Below are 19,820 nucleotides of genomic sequence, written 5' to 3' on the forward strand. Positions count from 1 at the left end.
GTGAGAATTTACTTTTTTTTTTTAAGGCTGACTAGTATTCCATTGAACATATATACATTTTGTTTACCCATTCACCCATCAATGAATTAATGCACCTTTTGGGCACTGTAAATAATGCTATGAACATGGGTGTACAAATATAGACTAAGATTTTAAAGACGGAACAGAGAAAGCACTACAAATAAAGGGGGAAATGTAAATTACACCATTTTAATATTCAAGACTTTTGTTCCTCAAGACGCCATTAAGACAAGTCAGAAAGTGTGACAAGGTATTGTAAAATAAATACAGGCTAAGGACTTGTTTCCAGACCATATATAGAATGCCCTCAAATCAACAAGAAAAAGAGAACCCAGTTTAAAAGATAAGCATGACACTTGAATATGTCCTTTGTAAAACAGGTTGTCCAAGTAGCCAGCAAATGTGAAAAATATATCCAACTTTGTTAGTAACCGTGGAAATACACTGGAAACCACAATGAAGTGTCTGCGCGCTGTCAGACAGCTTAAACTTAGGAAGAATCACAGCATCAAGTATTGAGGAGCCTCTGGAGCACCTAGGCCTCTCACAGAGACACGGAGCCCACAGAGCATGCGTCAGCATCAGCATTTTGGAAAACTGAGACTATCTACCAAAGCTCTGTAACCCAGCAGTTCCCCAACAGAAACGTACGCACGTGCGCGTGAAAAGATATGTACAAGAGCCTTCTGAGCAGGGGGTTATTTGTAATACCCCAAACCTAGAAACTATTGTCCACAAGTAATATAGATAAATAATTTGGAATAATCTTCAGCAATGAAAATGAACAAAATGCTGTTAAACAAAACAATATGGATGAATTTCCCAAAGGTTGAGTGAGACAAGCCGAGCAGAAAGTGAACACACTGTGTGCTTCTGCTTGTGGTCCCAGATCTGGCAAAACTGATTAGAAGCATAAACAGTCAGGTTACTGGTTCCACTTGGGGAGCTAATGACTGGATGGGCCATCGTGGGGGTGAGTCCTGGGTGAGGCTGACGCTTTATTATCTGCGTGGACGTGTGTGCGTTGAGTGTGTTGTGCACTTAGAATATGTGCACTTTATATCTAGTTAACAAATAGTCTGTTTAAAAACTCTATATGTGTACATACATACACATATTTCAGTACATAGTTCATTTGGAACTGAAAGCCACCGAGAGGCAAACAGCAGTGGTGGAAAAGCAGACCGCTGGGATCTGAGTCCTGGTTCGGTCAGCTACTAGATGGTGTCCTTGGGTGAGGAATTTAATTCTGTGTGTCTCACTCCCTTCAACTGTAAAATGAGAAAATAAGTAGTGCTTACCTCATGGCTTATTCTAAGAATTAAATGAATTACTATATAAAAAACCCTTAGAAGGGTTTGTACCTTGTAAGGGCTGTAAGAACCATTATTACCACTAGCAGTAGTAGACAAAATAAACGCTATGATTAAAATTTATAAATCTTTTTCTGGCATACCATATGATTGAGGAAGGCAAGAATTACATGTTACATGCTTGTGCATGTCCCACAAGGCATAGGATAGGACGTTGAACGTAAAATAGTAAGTGGGTAATTTTTATGGTAATAGTAATAATATAGTAGTAATATATAGCAATATAGTAATGTACTAATATAATACTAATAGCAATGCTATTTTTTTCTAGAGAAAGGAAATGTCCTAATGGTCACTGAGTTCATTTTTTATCATACATGTTGATATTTTTTTAATATCGAGGCAGTGTCTCTTGGAAAATTGAAGAAAGTTCTGATTAGTCATGATGTGACAGGTCCAGGTAAGATTTTCTTAGTAAGAAGTTTGTTCTTCAGATTAATTAAAAGTAGCATAAAAGGTGGATGAAAGGAAAGATGAATGTATAACTCATGGAAAATTGAGATGAGAAAATAATTTTAAGAAATTATGGCTAGATGAAGTTTTGTTGGATTAGACTTATTACATGACTTTAAAAGCTCACTGCTATGTTATTATGAAGACATTTCCTAGGAATACAGAAGCTTTATTGTGTGTGTGTGTGTGTGTGTGTGTCTGTGTGTGTGTGTGTGTGTGTGTGTGTGTGTGTGTGTTTAAAATCTCCAGACCCACTAGGCAGTTTTCAAAATTGCATCTATCATGTTTCCCTGCAGGTGCGTTTCCCCTGGCTCCTGTCCTTCACGCCCTGCAACAAACTAGAAACTTAGGAATCATCCTTGATTATCCCATTCTCTCCCTGTCTTCTACCTGTTCCACAACTGTTAGCTAGGTCTTGTCAACTCTACCTCATTAATATCTTCTTTATCTTTATTAATATCGTCTTTATCTCCCTTAGAGCTATTGAATTCAAACTTAAATTTATTTGACTCTGGAATCTGCATTATTTATTGCTAAAATGCAACTACATATTTTAACTCATATCATGGTACCTAAACCGTTTATTACATTTATTTCCAGACGCTTTTCTCCTTCTACTAGATTTTGAATGTTTTGAGGTCTGGCATTATATGGTATTCATCTCTGTTCTCCCAGTGCCTAATTTAGTGCTTAATAGTGTAGAAATTTAATGAATGACAATGTATTGAATGAATGGATTTAAATCAGTGAAATGATTTTGAGTAAAGCTCTTCAAAAGGAATGAGGAGAGCTTAAAATGACTTTTGCAAGAAAGAAGTGTGTGTATTTTGGGCCAAACCGAGGAGAAAGGAAGAAGAAAAGGGAAGGTCAAGTGTATAGAAAGAAAACAGACACGTGATAAAGGAGATGAAGATCACATGAAGGAAATTATTAGAAAGAAGCAGAAATAAGGAATTGAATAGAGGGAAGAAAGACACGCTTTGCCGCCCCCCATACATGGCATCCCTGCAGAGAGGCGTGGCCTCTGCCTGATCTCCACGAGGGATGGAAACTTGCACCATTTCCTGTTTTTATCCTAAGTCCCCCGACAAACAAGGTCTGGATTTGCAGAGCAGCTGTAGATGGGTCGGAACAGGGCCGTTAGCAGAAATCCCTGGCTTAACCAGGCTCTAGGTTTAAAAAATTATTTTGAGACTCCTCTTGGTGATGAGGGAAGCCAACAGTGTTGGAAGATCTAACCCCAAAGACTGCAGGAGGTACCGTGGAGTTGCTGTGAGAACAGGACCTTTTCTGGGTGAGAGGAAGAAGAGGAAAGTTACACGAAGGGGCGGGGTTTTGAAGGGTCAGGTGTTATTACCACGGTTGGTTGATACAAAGAATAAAAATGGCCAAGGGAAAATTAAAGGAGCATTGTGATTTGAAATATATTAAAGAAGCTAAATTACTCATATAGAAAAAAGCTTTAGATGGAGGAACCAACAAACTTCTAAATATTGATTTTTTTTCCAGTGGAACACTGATTAAAAACCTGTGCAGGTATGGAAAGACTTCAGCTAAACTCTCAGGACCCTTTTTTAACTTCCCATTTTAAAAGGAGAAGCTGCTAACAACGTTATTCTTTTAGCTCGGATACAGTTGTATCTGTGGGTATCTCACCTCAAATAGAATAAATAGAAAACTTCAGTAAAGAGCCCTATGTTTACAGTATACTTTGTAAACCTTCAGAATAGGAATTATTTGGGTACCTTACAACAAACAAACTAGACTCCTGGGCCCACCGCAGAGATTCTGATTTAGTAGGGACTGAGTCATCAGAAATAAGCTTTTTTTTTTTTCTTTTTGCAAGCATCTTAGGGGATTCTGAGTCACGCGGTCTCAGACCATTGGTTCAAAAAGCTCTGCTTTCTGATGTAAGAGTTCTTTGCTGAGCTCCTACTTTGTTGCCGGAACTTGTCAGAGGCTGGGCATTCAAATATGGACAGGGTGCAGGTGGTCTCTGCCCTCACCGTCCGGGCTGGGTCGGGGCAGACACATAAGAAATAAGCAGGTAAAGTATAGCACCTCGTCTGAAAGTGACCCTTAGAGTGGCCAGGGGACCTGCCTTGTCCAGAAGAACGCAAAGATTCCCGGGAAAAGATGAAAAATGACAGGTAGGCCAGGAGTGAGGGCTGGCTTTGGTGAGACACTTGAGGATTTTTATGGGCTCTTCTGACTGATGGGGTCGGGTGAGGAAAGCTGAAAGCAATTACTATAACATGATTTTAAAATTCTTTGACTAAACTTTCCTTCCTACATTCTGCACACTCTTTTCACTAAAAGAAAAAAAAATTACCATGATAGAATATCTAGGCTATGTGCTTCTTTCTTTTCCTTTTCAAAATCTGTATTATATATAAAGTCTGAGATAAACCATCACCCAATCTGAGCCTAGAACATTGCTGTACCTGTACTCACCTCTCCTGTTCTGTCCCCCAAAGCCGTCATCCTAAATTTTCTTTTATCATTTCTTGATTTTTTTAATTGTTGCTTAAAAAAAAAAGTCTTTACTAATTATGTAGGTACCCCTAAAAATAATTTTGATAGTTTTTGTGCTTTGTAAAAATCGTGAATTGTGAGAAATTCTTGTACATAATTAATGTATCCATCTCTTGTTAATGGATAATTGTGCTGTCTCCAGTTGAACTGTTACATACACACTGGAGTGAATATTCTCATATGTGTCCCCAACTGCATAGAAGCCAGAGTTCCCTAGGGAGGAGGTTCCCAAACGGGGGTGATGTGGCATCCCCCAGGGACACTTGGCAATGTCTGAAGGTTGTTTTTTGTTGTCACACTGGGGACGGAGTGCTATCAGCATCTGGTGGGCAGAGGCCTGGGAAGCTGCTAGACATCCTACAGTGCACAGGACGGTCCCACAGCCAAGAATTATCAGGCCCCAAATGTCAGTGGTGCTGAGGCTGAGAAGCCCTGCTCTAGGGTAAATCCATAGACGCCAACCGCAGGATCAAAGCGTAGGACCCTGTTCAGCTTTATAGGATAACCTGGCATTTTCAAGAGGGATTGTACTGTTTTACTGTTACCTAGCGTGTATATGAATTTGTATGACATCATATTCTCATAAACACCTAGTACACTTAATTTTCGCCTTGATTAGATGGGTCTAAGATGGTATCGCGTCGTGGTCTTCCTTCGCATTTCCCTGATTTCTAAGAAGAGTGAGCATTCTTTCATTTTTTTTTGTCTGTTGAATGTCGTCTTCGGTGGAAATGCATGTTCTTGTCTATAAGATTTAGGGTAAAGGCAAAGGTCCTCTGAGAAAAAGTACTCAAAAAGTGGTTTTAAAAAGATAGAAGTTTATTTCACACTCAGGTAACAGTCCCAGCGTGAGCAGTTGTGAGGACTCTGCTTCCCTGCCAGGCCTCAGGGGCCAGGGTCCCCTCAGCTTGTTAGTGTACCACCAGCTCCGCGTCAGTCTCCTCTGAGTGGTCAGAGCTGGTCACGGCACGTGGGAAAGAGCGCAAGTCCCCGGCAACAGTGTCTTTTAGGCAAGTGAAGTGGCAACTGCCCACACTACTCCTGGTCACATGTCATTACTGAGAAACTAGTCATCCTGTTATCTATAGCTGCAGAGACTCCTGGGAAATGTGGGCTGGAGCCTTGCAGGGGTTGAAGAAGGAGTGGCGGCACAGCGAGCAGTTACCTCTGCAGTGTCTTGTCTGGTTGGTGGTATATTTGGATGAACTGAAATTCTTAATTTTAATGGGGTTGAATTTAACAATATGGTATTTTTTCTAATGATCAGCACATTTCATATCTTAAGGAAGTCCTTTCTCTACCCCTAAGATATTCCATATAGATAGATACATAGATAGATAGATGGATGTAGATATGGGTAGATAGATATTCATATAAGTATGTATGTTCATACGCACATTTATTTATATATATATATAAAGCCTCGTCTCTCTAAGATTTAGATATCTACTCCAACTGTAGTTGATTTCCGTGTCTGACAGGAGGCTAGAATCCACTTTCCCTCTTTTCCGTGTGTATAGCCAGTGGTACCCACTGCTTATCACAGGTTCCATCTTTTCCTGAGGGCTTGACAAAGTCTGCCCACCTCCATCACATACAGGCAGTCTTTGCTTTGCACAGCTTCTGTCTGCACTAATTCCAGTTACAATGATTTAGTTAAATAATAGAAATCCCCCGACAACATGCTTCAAACTTCAGTTACCACGGTTTGATCATGGTAACTGCATAAAGTCCAAATTTTACTGCTAGCTCTTCAGCCCACGAATCACCACCTAAGTCCCAGATGCACATCCTGAGCAGCGACCAATCACTGCGTTTCTCTCAGGGTCTGACAGTGACGCGTCACTGCCCGTCTGTCACACGGTTCATGCACAGACAGCGAAGCACGTAGTTGTAGTTGTAGCTGTCTTGACTCCTTGTCTCCCAGTGACAAACTCAACTGACACTTCACAAAAATGTGTAATTCAAAGACGAAAGCACATCAAAGAAACCAAAAGGGATAATGCTGGAAGTGAAGCTCAAATCAGACATAAATGGAGTTACAGAAGCAACATCCGACTGTGGGAATGTTGACGCTGTCACCATTTGTGAGACTTTAGATAATAGCCAGCAGAATTTAGTGAAAGGAACTTGTGACTGTAAATGAGGAAAGTGGTTGTGACAGAAGGATGAACACGTCCCAGAGAAGGTGATGTTGGTAAAAAACGTCACATTAAAGGAACTCTTGGCGATATTTTATGGGATGAAATCACAGAGGATAAAATGAAGCTGAGGGAACCTCAGAAAGCAGGTGGCCAATTTGCTAAAGCAGAAAAATGATGCCTACTCTTCACGGTGGGCTGTATGCTGAGAAGGCAAGCACCAAATTACTCTTGATAAGGTTTATTTGTTTAAACAAAGACGTACACCTTTTAATTCTCAATGTTTCTAATGTATTAAACTACACTGTATTAAATTACAGTGTTCTAAATATGGTGTTGAGTTTTTTCATCTTATACATTTATAACTAACAGTAAGAGACTTTTTGATGTCTTTTGATATCATGCATGGTCTCAGCATGTGGTCTTTTCATGGTTCTGCCCTGTTGCTCAGAGCAACTTGTGTAAACGTGTAGGTCAATTCCAAGTCCTTTTTTCTATTCCATCAGTCAGTTTATCTATGCCAGCACCAATTCTGTGTTGTCTTACTTAGTATAGATTTATAATACATTTTGATACCTGGTAGGATGACTCTCCTACCTTACTGTAGTCCCGGAGTGCCTGAGACAGTCTTGGGCGGTGCTCATCCACGTACATCTTACCATGCACTTGTCAACTTTCTTGTAAAACCCTATGGTGAATTTGATGTAATTACATTGACGTTTTGGACGTGACATCTCTAATTTCTTTATACTCATGAATATATATATCTCTATTTGTTTATGTCTTCTTTACTGTCACTCCTGAAATTTAGGTAATCTTTCTACAAACTATACTACATCTGTCTTTAGATTTACCCTACATTCTGTTTTCTTTGCGGTATGTGGGCCTCTCACTGCTGTGGCCTCTCCCGTTGCGGAGCACAGGCTCCGGACGTGCAGGCTCAGCGGCCATGGCTCACGGGCCCAGCCACTCCGCGGCATGTGGGATCTTCCCGGACCGGGGCACGAACCCGTGTCCCCTGCATCGGCAGGTGGACTCTCAACCACTGCGCCAGCAGGGAAGCCCTACCCTACGTTCTTAAGTTTTTATTACGCTTCTTGCCTGTTCCTTTCTGGTCAATAGAAATGTCATGGGTTTTTATATATTTATTGTATATCTAACCATTTTCCTCATCTCTATTGATTCCACTATTTTCTGTAACTTCTTGGGGTTTTAAATTTAGAAAGTCACATTATCCATGAATAACGACTGTTCTGTTTCTTCTTTTCCAACAAATTACTTTTCATTCTCCTTTCTTCCTTCTTTCCTTCCTTTTTTCTTTTTTTCCCTTTATTTAATTGCATTGACAAATGCAATAATCAGTGATAACGTCTAAGTTTTTACCATTAAGAATGATGATTGTGACTTTACATTATTATTTAAACATATCAGTCTTCTCTAAATAACGTACTGAAATGCATTTATGTGAGTTAATTTGCTGTTTGGCTTTTAAATACTTTGTAAAGAATGTAACAGAGAGTTTGTGCCCCTGGCAGAGAACCCTCTCTCTTCTTCTGCTTCCCCTGCTCTGAGTAATCAGGTAGCTCACTGAGGCTTGCACCTCTCTGCTGCTATAACTTGGATGTGCATAGTTTTGTATGCAAATTGCCTGACAAGTGTATTTTAACAGGAAATTAGGAAATTCTGTGAATAAAATCACAGTACTAGTATATTTTATGCTAAGAGTCAAAGCGATCTCCTTTGTCAACTTACACAGGTAAACAGTTGGTTTCTTGAGAGGATTATTGTTAAATCTGAAAAGGAAGATGGCAATCAAGAAGTGCTGTTCCCGTGCAACAGGTGTGGTGTCACTGCCCATTTCTTCCAGCTGTGTCACCAGCCTGCCCCCTCCATCCGTCTGGCCACCTCCTCCCCTCCTTTAAAACCCGAGCTGAAGGCCTTCTCTCCCCAGGAAGCCGTTCTTTATCCACACTAGTAATGACTAAATGTTGTAACATTTAGTATTTTTCTTTTCTGGAATAAGCATGCTGAAATGGAAAGGACGCTGAATTAGGTCTTAGAAAACAGGTTTTTGATTCTGTTTCTCAAACAGGTGCTCTGTTTCCCGCTAGATCTGCAAACGTGGGTATTGCTGTCAGTGTCTCTGAGGTTCAATTTCCTCGTATTTAAAGTGGGAATAATACCTGTTCCTCCTGGTTCATCTGAAGCATTTAAAATCAAATGACGGTGTATGTATGAACTGTGAACTGTAAAGCATTATTCTAATATGGTGTAGATATAATATAGGTTAAGAGAATTCAGTTGCAAGGGCAGCTCTGGAATTCATTGACCATTCATAGGAGTATCACTTAAACTCTCTGGTCCTCAGTTTCAGACTCTTTATGCTAAGAATGATTAACTTAGACCTACCTACTTTATAGGGTTGTTATGAACAACATCTTGAAACAAAGTGCGCTATAAATAGAAATCATACAACGAATTTCCTGTTGTTATTAATCTGTAGAATATGTTGGTTCATTCATTCAGTCATGGTACAAATAGTAATTTACCATGAACCATAGTAGGAAGTGGAGTAGCTAAGGAGATTCAGGGATAAAGTAATATGGTCCCTGACTGCAAGGACTCAGTAGACGCCCACGTGAAAACAAACGTTCACGACCTAAGGGCCATGATAGAGACATGTGTGAGAGCCCAAGTGCCAAGGTGGATGTCTAGGTGATTACATGTTCCCTGAATCTAGAGAACACATGCATTGCATTGTGTTTATTCATTTATTCATCCGTTGACTCAAGCACAAACTGCATGCCTCCTAGGTGTCAGGCACCATGCCAAGTCCTGGATATCTAGGGATAAAAAATGAAGCGCCCCTGTCTTCAAGGAGCTTCCACTTGTTGATGAGGTAGGGGAGGAGGGATGCGTGCTCTGAGTTCAGCAGGTGTTTGGTCATCGCTGACTCCTGAAGAGGACACTCTTTCGGACACGTGGGGAAGCACTTCGGTTGACTGAGTGGGTTTTACCTTACAATAGTTCCGATTCTGGGAAATAGCCATACTTTTGAAACTTTATAAGGAGTTGCATTCTTACTTGTATGAACAAGTCTTCTGCTTGTTTTCTTACTACACATCCATTTGAAATGTATGTGCCTCATAGGAGTTACTGCCATTTTATAACCTTCAAGTTGTAGGAAGAGACCTTATAGTTTTAGTTTTTGCAAGAACTCTTTATTTCTTAATGGGGAAAAATTGAAGTTTTTCAGAACTGGCTTTGAATTACAGCTCTTTCACAGACTAGCTCTGGGAGCCTCTGTTTATTCTTATGTAAAATAGCAATAATGACACCTATTTTGCAAAGTTGTTTGAGGATTTCACACAATATACATAAATTACCTCGAAAAGTGTCTTGCAGTGATTAGAAGCTCCACAATGACAAATGTTATTGCAATAGAAGCAATTTTAGACTAAATAAATCTTTAGATACAATGCCATACATGCAAAGGAGGTAGAAACTTTTATTTCTAAATTATATGTCAAGTATTCAGAACTCTCCAAACAATTAACTTTCATTTTTAAAAATCTAGATCTGTACAGTCCGATACAGTAGCAATTGCTACATGTGACTAATACATGTAAATTAATGAAAATCAAATCAAATAAAAATTCAGTTCCTGGGTAGAACAAGATACAGTTCCAGGGCTCGATAGCTGCAGATGGTTAGTAGCTACTATATCGGGCAGCTTATACACCACATTTGGTTCTATATCACATCTAGATATTTGGTATCATGTGAAGCTATGCTTAATATTATCCAACATATTTTTATTGCTTTTAATACAATGGTAAACATGGAAAAACCTAAAGAGTAAATAAAAGCTTATTGCTCTTATAAATGTGTCACATTTAAAAGATCAAGAGTCATGCAGAGCAGGTGCTAATAGTCATATTCTCTTCAGAGCTAAAATCAATGTTATTGGCAAATGCAGACGAGTAGAAGTCAAGATGGAAGTTACTTATTTCTCCAGGGTCTGTCAACATTTTGGAATAACTACAAACAAGGAAACTGTATTTGTGAAGAACGGAATGATACAAATGAAAGTAGTCACATGTTTTACTGTGTTATACTAGATCATATGAAATACTACACACGGCATATCATTGCACTGTTATCATTAACTGAACTCTAGCAGTATTGGCAGAGTTTGCCTAGCTCATTCTCCTTGAAGGCCCAGGGTTACATAAGTAAGAAAAGGGGAATTTTCTTGCTACCCCATTAGAGGTGGAAGAACCGTATTTAACATTTAGTCTCCTGCCTTGCTTGACAGATGGGAAAACTGACACCTAAGGAGATTAAATGCCCTGCGCAAATCACAGACAAGCCTGTCAGTGCAGGGCCTCCTGGTCCCTTGGACACATCTGTGGAATTTTAAGTTAGTGTCTGTCAACCTACTGTTCGCATTTTATCACCATGATTTTGTGAATTATCCACTAAGGAAGATCCCTGCAAAAATTACTGAGTTCAGTAATTTGATTACTGATTTGTCAGAAAATTTACTGAGATTGTAGAGAGTTTAGAAGACAGGTTTTGGGAATTCCCTGGTGGTCCAGTGGTTAGGATTCAGAGCTTTCACTGCCAGAGCCCCCGGTTCAATCCCTGGTCCGGGAACTAAGATCCCGCAAGCCACGCGGCACAGCCAAAAAAAAAAAAAATAGAAGACAGGTTTCACTAGTTTCCTCAGCATAACTTAGCCATTTAAACTCAAGTCCCCTTCTACTAATAAGAAAAGAAAAAGTACCTGAGAAAGAAGTTATTTAGAACTTTATTGTAGAGTTAAAATAAGAGGGAGTCTACTCTGCTGTTGGACCCACTAAGATTTGTTTACGCCTCTCCTTCTGTGTGGCTGGGAGAAAATCAGAGGCGTGTCCCCAGCTGGCGCTTACTGCTCTCTGACCCTGGAATAGGCTCCCCGGTGAAGCAAGACTACACACAATCTCATCTGATCCCCACAGATGACCTCTGCACGGGCTCTGTGATAACTGTATTCCACAGATGAGGAAGCTGAGACACAGAGGTCAAGTTTCTTAAATATGATTGGTTGAGTCAGGGTTCCGGTCAAGATACATCTAAATCTAGAATTGCACTGCCCCACATGGGAGCTAGGTGTCTGTTGAACTCTTGAGCTATGCCTATTCCAAATCAAGGTGTGATGTAGGTGTAAGGTCCATACCAGCTGTCAAAGATGTGGAATAAATAAGAATGTAATTGTATAAAGCCATTCAGGCTGCTGTAACAAAAACTATAGTCTAGTGGCTTATAAACAACAGAAATTTATTTCTAACACCTCTGGAGGCTGGAAGTCCAAGATCAGGGTGCCAGCATTGTCAGGTTCTGATGAAGGCCCTCTTCCAAGCTGTGCTGCAAACTGCCAACTTCTTGCTGTGTCCTCCCAGAGGAGGGAGAAGGGAGCTCTCTGGAGCCTTGCTCAAAGGCACTAATCCCATCCAAAAGGGCTCCACCCTCCAGAATTTAAACACCTCCCAAAGGATTACAACATAAAAATTGGGGAGAGACACAAATATTCAGACCATCACAATAATATATCTTAGTAATTTTTATATTGATTACATGTTGAAATGATCATCTGAATTTATTAAAATGAAAATATTAAAATTAATTTCACCTTTTTCCTTTTATTACATACATGACTCTTGTTATATTTCTCTTGAAGAGTCCTGTTCTAGAGTCTGAGGGTTTAGCCACTGTATACACCTACCAATCACGTGAAAGGAGAGGTACAAAGGCTTCCACTGTGGAAACTGCAAATGAGAAAGTTTTACTGACTTTAAGATATATTAGAATATTTATAATGTTACCATAGGATGTTTCTGAAAACTGACGCGAAAGGATGACTCAATGTAACCTTCAGCTTGAGTGCAGGACAGTTTCACTGCAGTTGCCCTCCTAGAGAACGTTTGGTGTGGCTTGAAATCTTAAATGCTTTTAAAAATTTCTGAGCTTCTCCCTGAAGGCCTGCTTAAACCGCTTCTGTATTTTATTTTCCGTTCTTAGCCATGTGCCTTCTTTACATCCTCCCTCATGTTACTTACCTTCCCCCTCCCCTGGCAAGTGGTTGTACCAGTACCAGGATGATGGCAGGGCTGAGCGGGAGCTGCTCGCGGAAGGAAGCTGCGGGGCAGGAGGGACTGGATCCCAGCCTCCTGAGAGGGCCCACCTGGGTCTTCCGCTGTGCCTTCAACAGGCTATTTACCTGATGGTCACAGTGTGTCCGCCCTTTCCTCGTGCTGGGGCGAATCCCCGGCAGCGTCGCTTGTGTCGGACGCATTCACTGCTTTTGGGAGAAGTACCAGCCAGTGATGGACGGAGATCAGCCCGCAGAAGTCCCTCGGCGGGCGGGGAGAACCACTGAGCTGTTTGCCATTTACCCCGGTGCCTGACTCTGTGTCTGGGACACAGGAGACACTTAACAAACTTCTGCTTAATACACGGGTGTGTTTCCTCCGTACCTGCCTTGTGCGGGGCACAAATTGTTTCCTCTTCTTCCCACTTCCTCTTCCAGAAAACCTGACACCTGCTGGGTTTGCTGGAATGTTTGGGTGGCCTTAGTGGAAAGTCACTGAAGGGGTGCATAATGCTTGATGGCAGTAAGAGGCTCTTATACAACCCATGTTAACTTTAAAGTGGAAGTCGTATTCTTGGAGAGCAGTCTGTCTCTCTTAGTGTTGGTGGTGATGTGCAGAGTAAAATGTGAAAAGAAAACAGTTGATTGGTTACCATTCCCTCTGCACTTCACACCCACCCTCGTCCACTCGGTCTCTTGGGAGCTGGTCGCTGCGGCTGCAGCGGTGAGCAGCTGGGCTTCCTGCAGGGCACACGTCTTGCATCCGCTGGTCAGTTTTCTCAGCGAGCCTCGCATCTTGTCAGCTCGGTGCTTCTTCCAACCCGTCCAGTGGCTCAGCGAGGAGCGCCATGGCTTTGACATCAGAGACCTGGGTTGGAATCTCGATGCTGCCACCGCGAGGTGGATGCTCTCATCCTCCACATTTGGCCGGTGAGGAAGCAGAGACTGGGAGAGGCTTGCCCACGCTCATCGGGTGAAATAAATAGGAGAGCAGAACCTGCACCCGGCGGTTCCGCTCCAGAGCCCGCATCGCTCCGTGTGTGTTCAGGTGTCCCAGGAGATCACCCAGCTGATCCTGCACGTGACCTTCCTGTTCTTGTCACATGCAGGTACCACCTGAACCATTTATACTCAACATTTTTTTTCTTTAAGCTGTCTTTAAATTAGGTTATTTGAGGGTGGAGGGAGCTTTGCCTCATTTTAAACCACATTCATAATATCCATGCAATCACTGATGTCATTACATTCTTTCCCTAAAACATATTAAATGAATCTATGTCTAACAGAAATCGTAGTTTAGGGCTTCCCTGGTGGCGCAGTGGTTGAGAGTCCGCCTGCCGATGCAGGGGACACGGGTTCGTGCCCCGGTCCGGGAGGATCTCACATGCCGTGGAGCGGCTGGGCCCGTGAGCCATGGCCGCTGAGCCTGCGCGTCCGGAGCCTGTGCTCCGCAGCGGGAGAGGCCACAACAGTGAGAGGCCTAAGTACCGAAAAAAAAAAAAATCGTCGTTTAGATATATGCTACCTACAATTATCTTATAAACAACCGGTGGGTCTGACATACAGTGATCCACAGATAATGTTTCAACAGATAGAAGCTGTTATCACGGTTTACCTTTCACTGCTCCATGACTAAGGACTAACCTAGTCCTTAGAAATGGTACATTTCACATCTGAGTTTGAACACACATCGATAGTAGAGCGTCAGTGATTTGAAGTTTAAAACGGTTCTTTCCCTAAAGTGGCCAGCAGACCGTGTTAAGGGTTAGCACAGCCAGTATGTCTCACGCTGGCTGTAGGAGACCCTGGTGGACCGCCTCTAGCCTCTGCTGTTGCTGCTGCATGGTGCCCCGCGCAAGGCGGGTACTGAGGAAACACACCCGTGTATTAAGCAGAAGTTTGTTAAGTGTCTCCCGTGTCCCAGACACAGAGTCAGGCACCGGGGTAAACGGCAAACGGCTCAGTGGTTCTCCCCGCCCGCCGGGGGACTTCTGTGCTAGTGGGGGACCCAGTGAGTAAAGCGTGGCTGCACACAGGTGGGCACCCCTCCTGCTAGATCCTGAGCCCTTTGGAGTCGGGACCCTTCTATACTCCTCTGCGTGTCTTGTCCTGGCACGCGGCCTGACTCATAGTAAGAACTGAGTCTATTAAATGCACGAATCGTCCCTGCCCTGCGATTGAGCGCACCTTTTAAGAGATTAGAATATTAAATTATACCTGGTTCAGCTCGTGTATTTATGGAATTCGTACTCACAAACAATCACACTCAACAACTCTGCGTTTACAAACTTTCCTGCAACGATATATTTCAATTGTGAATGTAGTCCCGCCCCTTTACTCCCACCACACAGATGGGAGCCGGACGCTTCCCACTTCTATCCGGCGGCAGAGTCACCGTCCTCTCCTGGGGGAGGAGGTGGTGTAAACACTGATCTCACCCATTTAGTGTTGATTCTTCTTTATTTGTTTATTGTAGCAGACTCTGGCACCATGTGTCTCAGTCTAACCCCCACTTATATCGACTGTACCCTGAAAACTGGATAAAGTGCAGAGAAGCCATATTTATTTCTGGGTTTGCTGAGAAGGCAAAAATGAACAGAGAGTGTGGTACAAAGAAGGCAAATAGATACTTTTTTTTATATAAATTTATTTTATTTATTTAGTTTTGGTTGTGTTCATCTTCATTGCTGCGCGCAGGCTTTCTCTAGCTGCGGCGAGCAGGGGCTACTCTTCGTTGCGGTGCGTGAGCTTCTCATTGCGGTGGCTTCTCTTGTTGTGGAGCACGGACTCTAGGCATGTGGGCTTCAGTAGTTGTGGCTCCTGGGCTCAGTAGTTGTGGTGCACGGAGTTGCTCCGTGGCATGTGGGATCTTCCTGGACCAGGGCTCGAACCCTTGTCCCCTGAACTGGAAGGTGGATTCTTAACCACTGTGCCACCAGGGAAGCCCAGAAGGCAAATAGATTCTTGTTTTTTTAAGATGAATATTTTCATTTTAATTAATAAAACAAAAATGAAACAATGAAGACATATATTGGGACTTCACTCATTCACCAATTATGCAAGAAAAGTTAAATAAGATAATTTTTGAATCCAGAAAAAATATTTCCTCAAGTTCTGGTGCTATTCCCATTGTAATGGCTACAGACACAGTACACTTTTAAGTTTGGTCACCATTATTAACATTTTCTATATCACTTTATGTCTAGACAATCAACAAAACAATAAATCAAGACCTGATTTGCATTTGCCAATTTCTGTGGTGGAACTACTCCCACTGTGGTTGATTTCAATCTCACTGTTGGGAAGAGATGCATATCATTACAGTTGTCTCCCCGTATCCACAGGGGATGGGATCCAGGACCCCCTGCAGAAACTAAAAATCCATGGACGCTCAAGTTCCTTACACAGAATGACGTTGTATTTGCCTATAACCTACCCACATCCTCCCATATACTTTATTTTTATTTTTGTAAACATCTTTATTGGACTATAATTGCTTTCCATTGTTGTGTTAGTTTCTGCTGTATAAGGTCAAGTGGAAAGAAGTGTCCTTTTCTTGTGGAGAGAATCATGTAAACTCCTAATCCAGAAACTGCCGTGTGTGTCCCTGGGAAACGCTGGGGCTGGGAGACAAGTGCAAAAAGAAGGGCTGAAAACACAATGTGGCTTGTTTCACGGCGCGCGGTGATTGCCTAGCCCAGCCCTGGCGGCTTCTCCTGTTGGCTTGCGTCTGGGGCAAAGTCAAGAGGGTGTGAAGAGACTTTCATCTGAGGAGCTGAATCCTCTATCTTCACCAGCAAGCTACAGTCATGGCGCAGTGATGGTGATGGTGTCCTGCTGGTTCTGCAGGGTTCTCATACATGCACTGCGCAAGCAGGCGTGGGTAAATACCGGTGATGCATTTGTTGTACCAAAGGCTGAAACAACTTCTCTGTGGCTTTAGGCAGTGCAGTGCCTTGGAGAGCTAAGCTGATCGCTCTTTAATAGGGAGGAGGCGCTTTCTAGAAAGCCCACCAGAGTTAGGCTTACCCTGCAGTTATGAGGGCCTGTAATACTTCTGAATAGTTCACATTTCCAACTACTTTTAGAGGCAAAGAACCTCTGCAAAGTAGACCCTCCTCATGCTGATGTTTTGGAAAATGGAGGTTCCTTTCAATTCCTTCAGGCAGTGGAATAGAATATACGAAACAAAGGCTCTCAAGTTCAGAAATTAACCTTGATTCTCTACCACAAGAGGTCTGAAGTTCTGGGAAGGTAACAGCAGCTTCCCTGGGCTGTTTCCACGGCTCTGTGACAGTAACTGGAGAGAGAACCAATTAAACTGATTACGAAGTTTATAAATATGCAAAATCGTGATCATGAGGTCAACATTAGTCTTTGCAAGCTCAGGCATGCCAATGGGTTGGAATGTTGCAAACACACCATTCTCTAGCTCTGTCCCCGTGTGGTTTTGTGTGCATGGAAGGTCCTTCCCTCGTTGCCTGGAAAATGGGCTTTCACGTTCTGAGACCAAGCTTGAAGTGCTCAGCTCCAGTCAGAGTTATGTCACCCCATCCTCTGTGTTTCCATATCACTGTGCTTCCTCTCTAGTGGCAGCTGTCATTTCCATAGTGGGCGTGGATCTTAGTTTATATACTCAAAACTGTGGCAGATGTTACACTTTTTATCTTCTATACTCCGACTTAATGTCTGGCTCTAAGTCTGCATGCCTCAGCCTGGTAGACAATTTCTTCTTAAGCATAGTCGTGGCACGTCCTCTTTCCCAAGGAGAGTCCGACAGGCTGATGCTCTGTTTGGAAAGGAAGGAAAACGGTCCTCCTCCCCCGTCTCTCATTGTCTCTGCTGAAGCAGGTTCGCTCTGCTTCCGGGCCACTCTCAAAACGCCAGGAGTTTTGGCAAGGCTGGTACCCTGAGTGACTTGGGCCCCTCCTTTCCAGGCTGCTATGCAGCCTCTTCTGGGAAGTTTGCCCCCCCTCGGGATCTCGCCTTACACGAAGATGACAAATCCAGTAGGGATCCCACCGCTCTGGGGACTGCGGACCTGTTTCCTCCTGGTAGAGAAAAATCTCTTCTCCTTACCCTGTTGCTTCTAAAAACCCTCTCCCTTCTCCTCCATCAGCACAAACCCTTATACATTTTGGCTTTCACGGATGACAGACAGGACTTTGTTCCCAATATGAACATGATGATGGCAGAGAAAAGAATCTTTCCCCTCTGTTCTTACTCAAATTAACAAAGGGACTGAAATGTACAATCTCAATTTCAGTGACTGTGTGAGGCAGTGGGAATCTGCAGACTCCCAGATACATGACATGGTCTGTCAAAAACAGCTGAAACAGACACTTGAGGGACCAAGCAGTGGCAGATCTCAGAAAGTGCCAACGTAAGCCCACTTCCGAAGGGTACATACCCTCCCGGGAAGTAAAGAAGCTGTATTTTGTGTTCCTAACAGCTGGAGCAGGCATCTGTGTGGAGCCTAGTGGGGAAGGGGAGGGCTGAGATCAGGCAGAAGCTGTGCGGAGGAAGATTGGGTAGGGAATGCTCCTCTCATTAAGCCTCAAGGAATCCCCACAAATAATTTGCTAAGGAAAATGGACGGTGCCCGGTAAAATCAAAGCTCAGCTCTGAATAACAAGAAAGAAGCACTGACGAGTATTAGGAGACATAGAACCACAAAGGCTTCGGATATTAGAGTTGTCCACAGAGTATAAAAACATCTATAGTACATTTGAAAAAAAAAAAGCAACTGGTGTGAAAATATCTGTTTAAGTGGAAAACTATAAAATTAATCTAGCATACTGAAAAAACCAACTAAATAGTGTTTGTAGAAATTTTAAAATGGAATGCTTACCATTTAAATCTAGGTGTGTGGGTTTAACAGCAAATGAAGCTCAGTTAAAAAGAGAATTTGTTAACAGAAGTTAACAAGAATTTTCGAGAATGTAGCAGAGAAAGACTAAAGAGAAGATATGTGTGAATGAGAGGTGAAGAGGCTTTGAGAATAAAATGGTAAGTTCTATTACGTCTAATCAAATTCCTAGAGAAAACACAAAGAATGTTAGAGGACAATATTTGAAGAGATAATGGTGGGGAAGTTTCCAGAAAAGTTGAAAGATACCATTTCCAACAGGCCAATGAATCTTAAACAGGATATGTGAAAGGAAACCCACATCTTAGCGCCAACGTGGTATATACTGCCTGATACCCAAACCGTGCAGAACAATGAACAAGCAGCCTGAGAGGAAAGTTACTTTACTTTCAAAGAAACAGGACGTAAAGTCGCAGACGGTGTTGCAGGAGCAGCAAAGCGGCCAGAGAATGGAGGGACAGCTTGGGAATTCTGAAAAGTTGTGAGGAGGACCTAGAATTCTCCAGCCAGGGGGAGTGAGGCCAAAATGAAGATATTCTCTAGCACAAAAGATACACGCACAAAAATTCTAAGAGTTTGCCACTAGACCTTCACTAAGGGAAATTCTAAAGCAGGTGCTTCAGGTAGAAGGAAAGTGATTGCAGATGGAAAGACTGAGACTTCAGAGGAACGATGATCAGAGAAAGTGGCAAATAAGTAGGAAGACCTAAAATAACATCGACTGCAGGCATGTGATAGTACTGGGTTAAAATAAAATGAGATAGAATTAAAATAGGAAACAAGAAATACCATGTAAGTCTATAAGTTGGGAGGGGGAAGTAAAGCACTCTTTTCAAAGCCCTTGCTTTATCTAGAAGGAGGATAAAGGTATTAGATTAAATACGTGTGTTTGAATTTCTAGTGTAACCACCGAAAGGAAAAAAACAGGATAAAATTTGCAAACATGTGTATGTGAGATTAAAAGGTTTAATATACCAGGAAGAGATTATAATTTTAAATTAATATGTCACTAATAATATAGCAAAAGTAAACATAAGCACAAATAAGAGTAGATGGATATATAATAACATTGGGAGATTTTAACACATACTTATTCTCTTGGTAATTGAGAGAATAAATAGCAAAAAGAAAAAAAAAGACATTGAAGATTTAAATAACATGATTAACAAAGGACCTAATAGACAAATATAAAACACTGCATCCAACACATGCCAAATGCAACTTTCTTCAGATATCCATGGACCATCACAAATATGGAGCATGGGTTGGGCCATAAAGCAGCAACAAAAGTGAAT

General features: G+C 42.1%; 1 protein-coding gene across 1 annotated transcript in view; it reads left to right on the forward strand.

Moving 5' to 3' along the window:
- Positions 1 to 8,498, forward strand: part of LOC101317476 (RP1 axonemal microtubule associated) — a 303,982-nt gene extending 295,484 nt beyond the window's left edge. Inside the window, 2 exon segments of the mRNA XM_073794757.1 lie at positions 1,720 to 1,808; positions 8,280 to 8,498. Of these exon segments, the coding sequence (XP_073650858.1) occupies positions 1,720 to 1,808; positions 8,280 to 8,498 (308 nt within the window).
- The last annotated feature ends 11,322 nt before the right edge of the window (positions 8,499 to 19,820 follow it).

This window comes from Tursiops truncatus, chromosome 17, assembly GCF_011762595.2.
Source record: "Tursiops truncatus isolate mTurTru1 chromosome 17, mTurTru1.mat.Y, whole genome shotgun sequence".
Classification (NCBI taxonomy): domain Eukaryota; kingdom Metazoa; phylum Chordata; class Mammalia; order Artiodactyla; family Delphinidae; genus Tursiops; species Tursiops truncatus.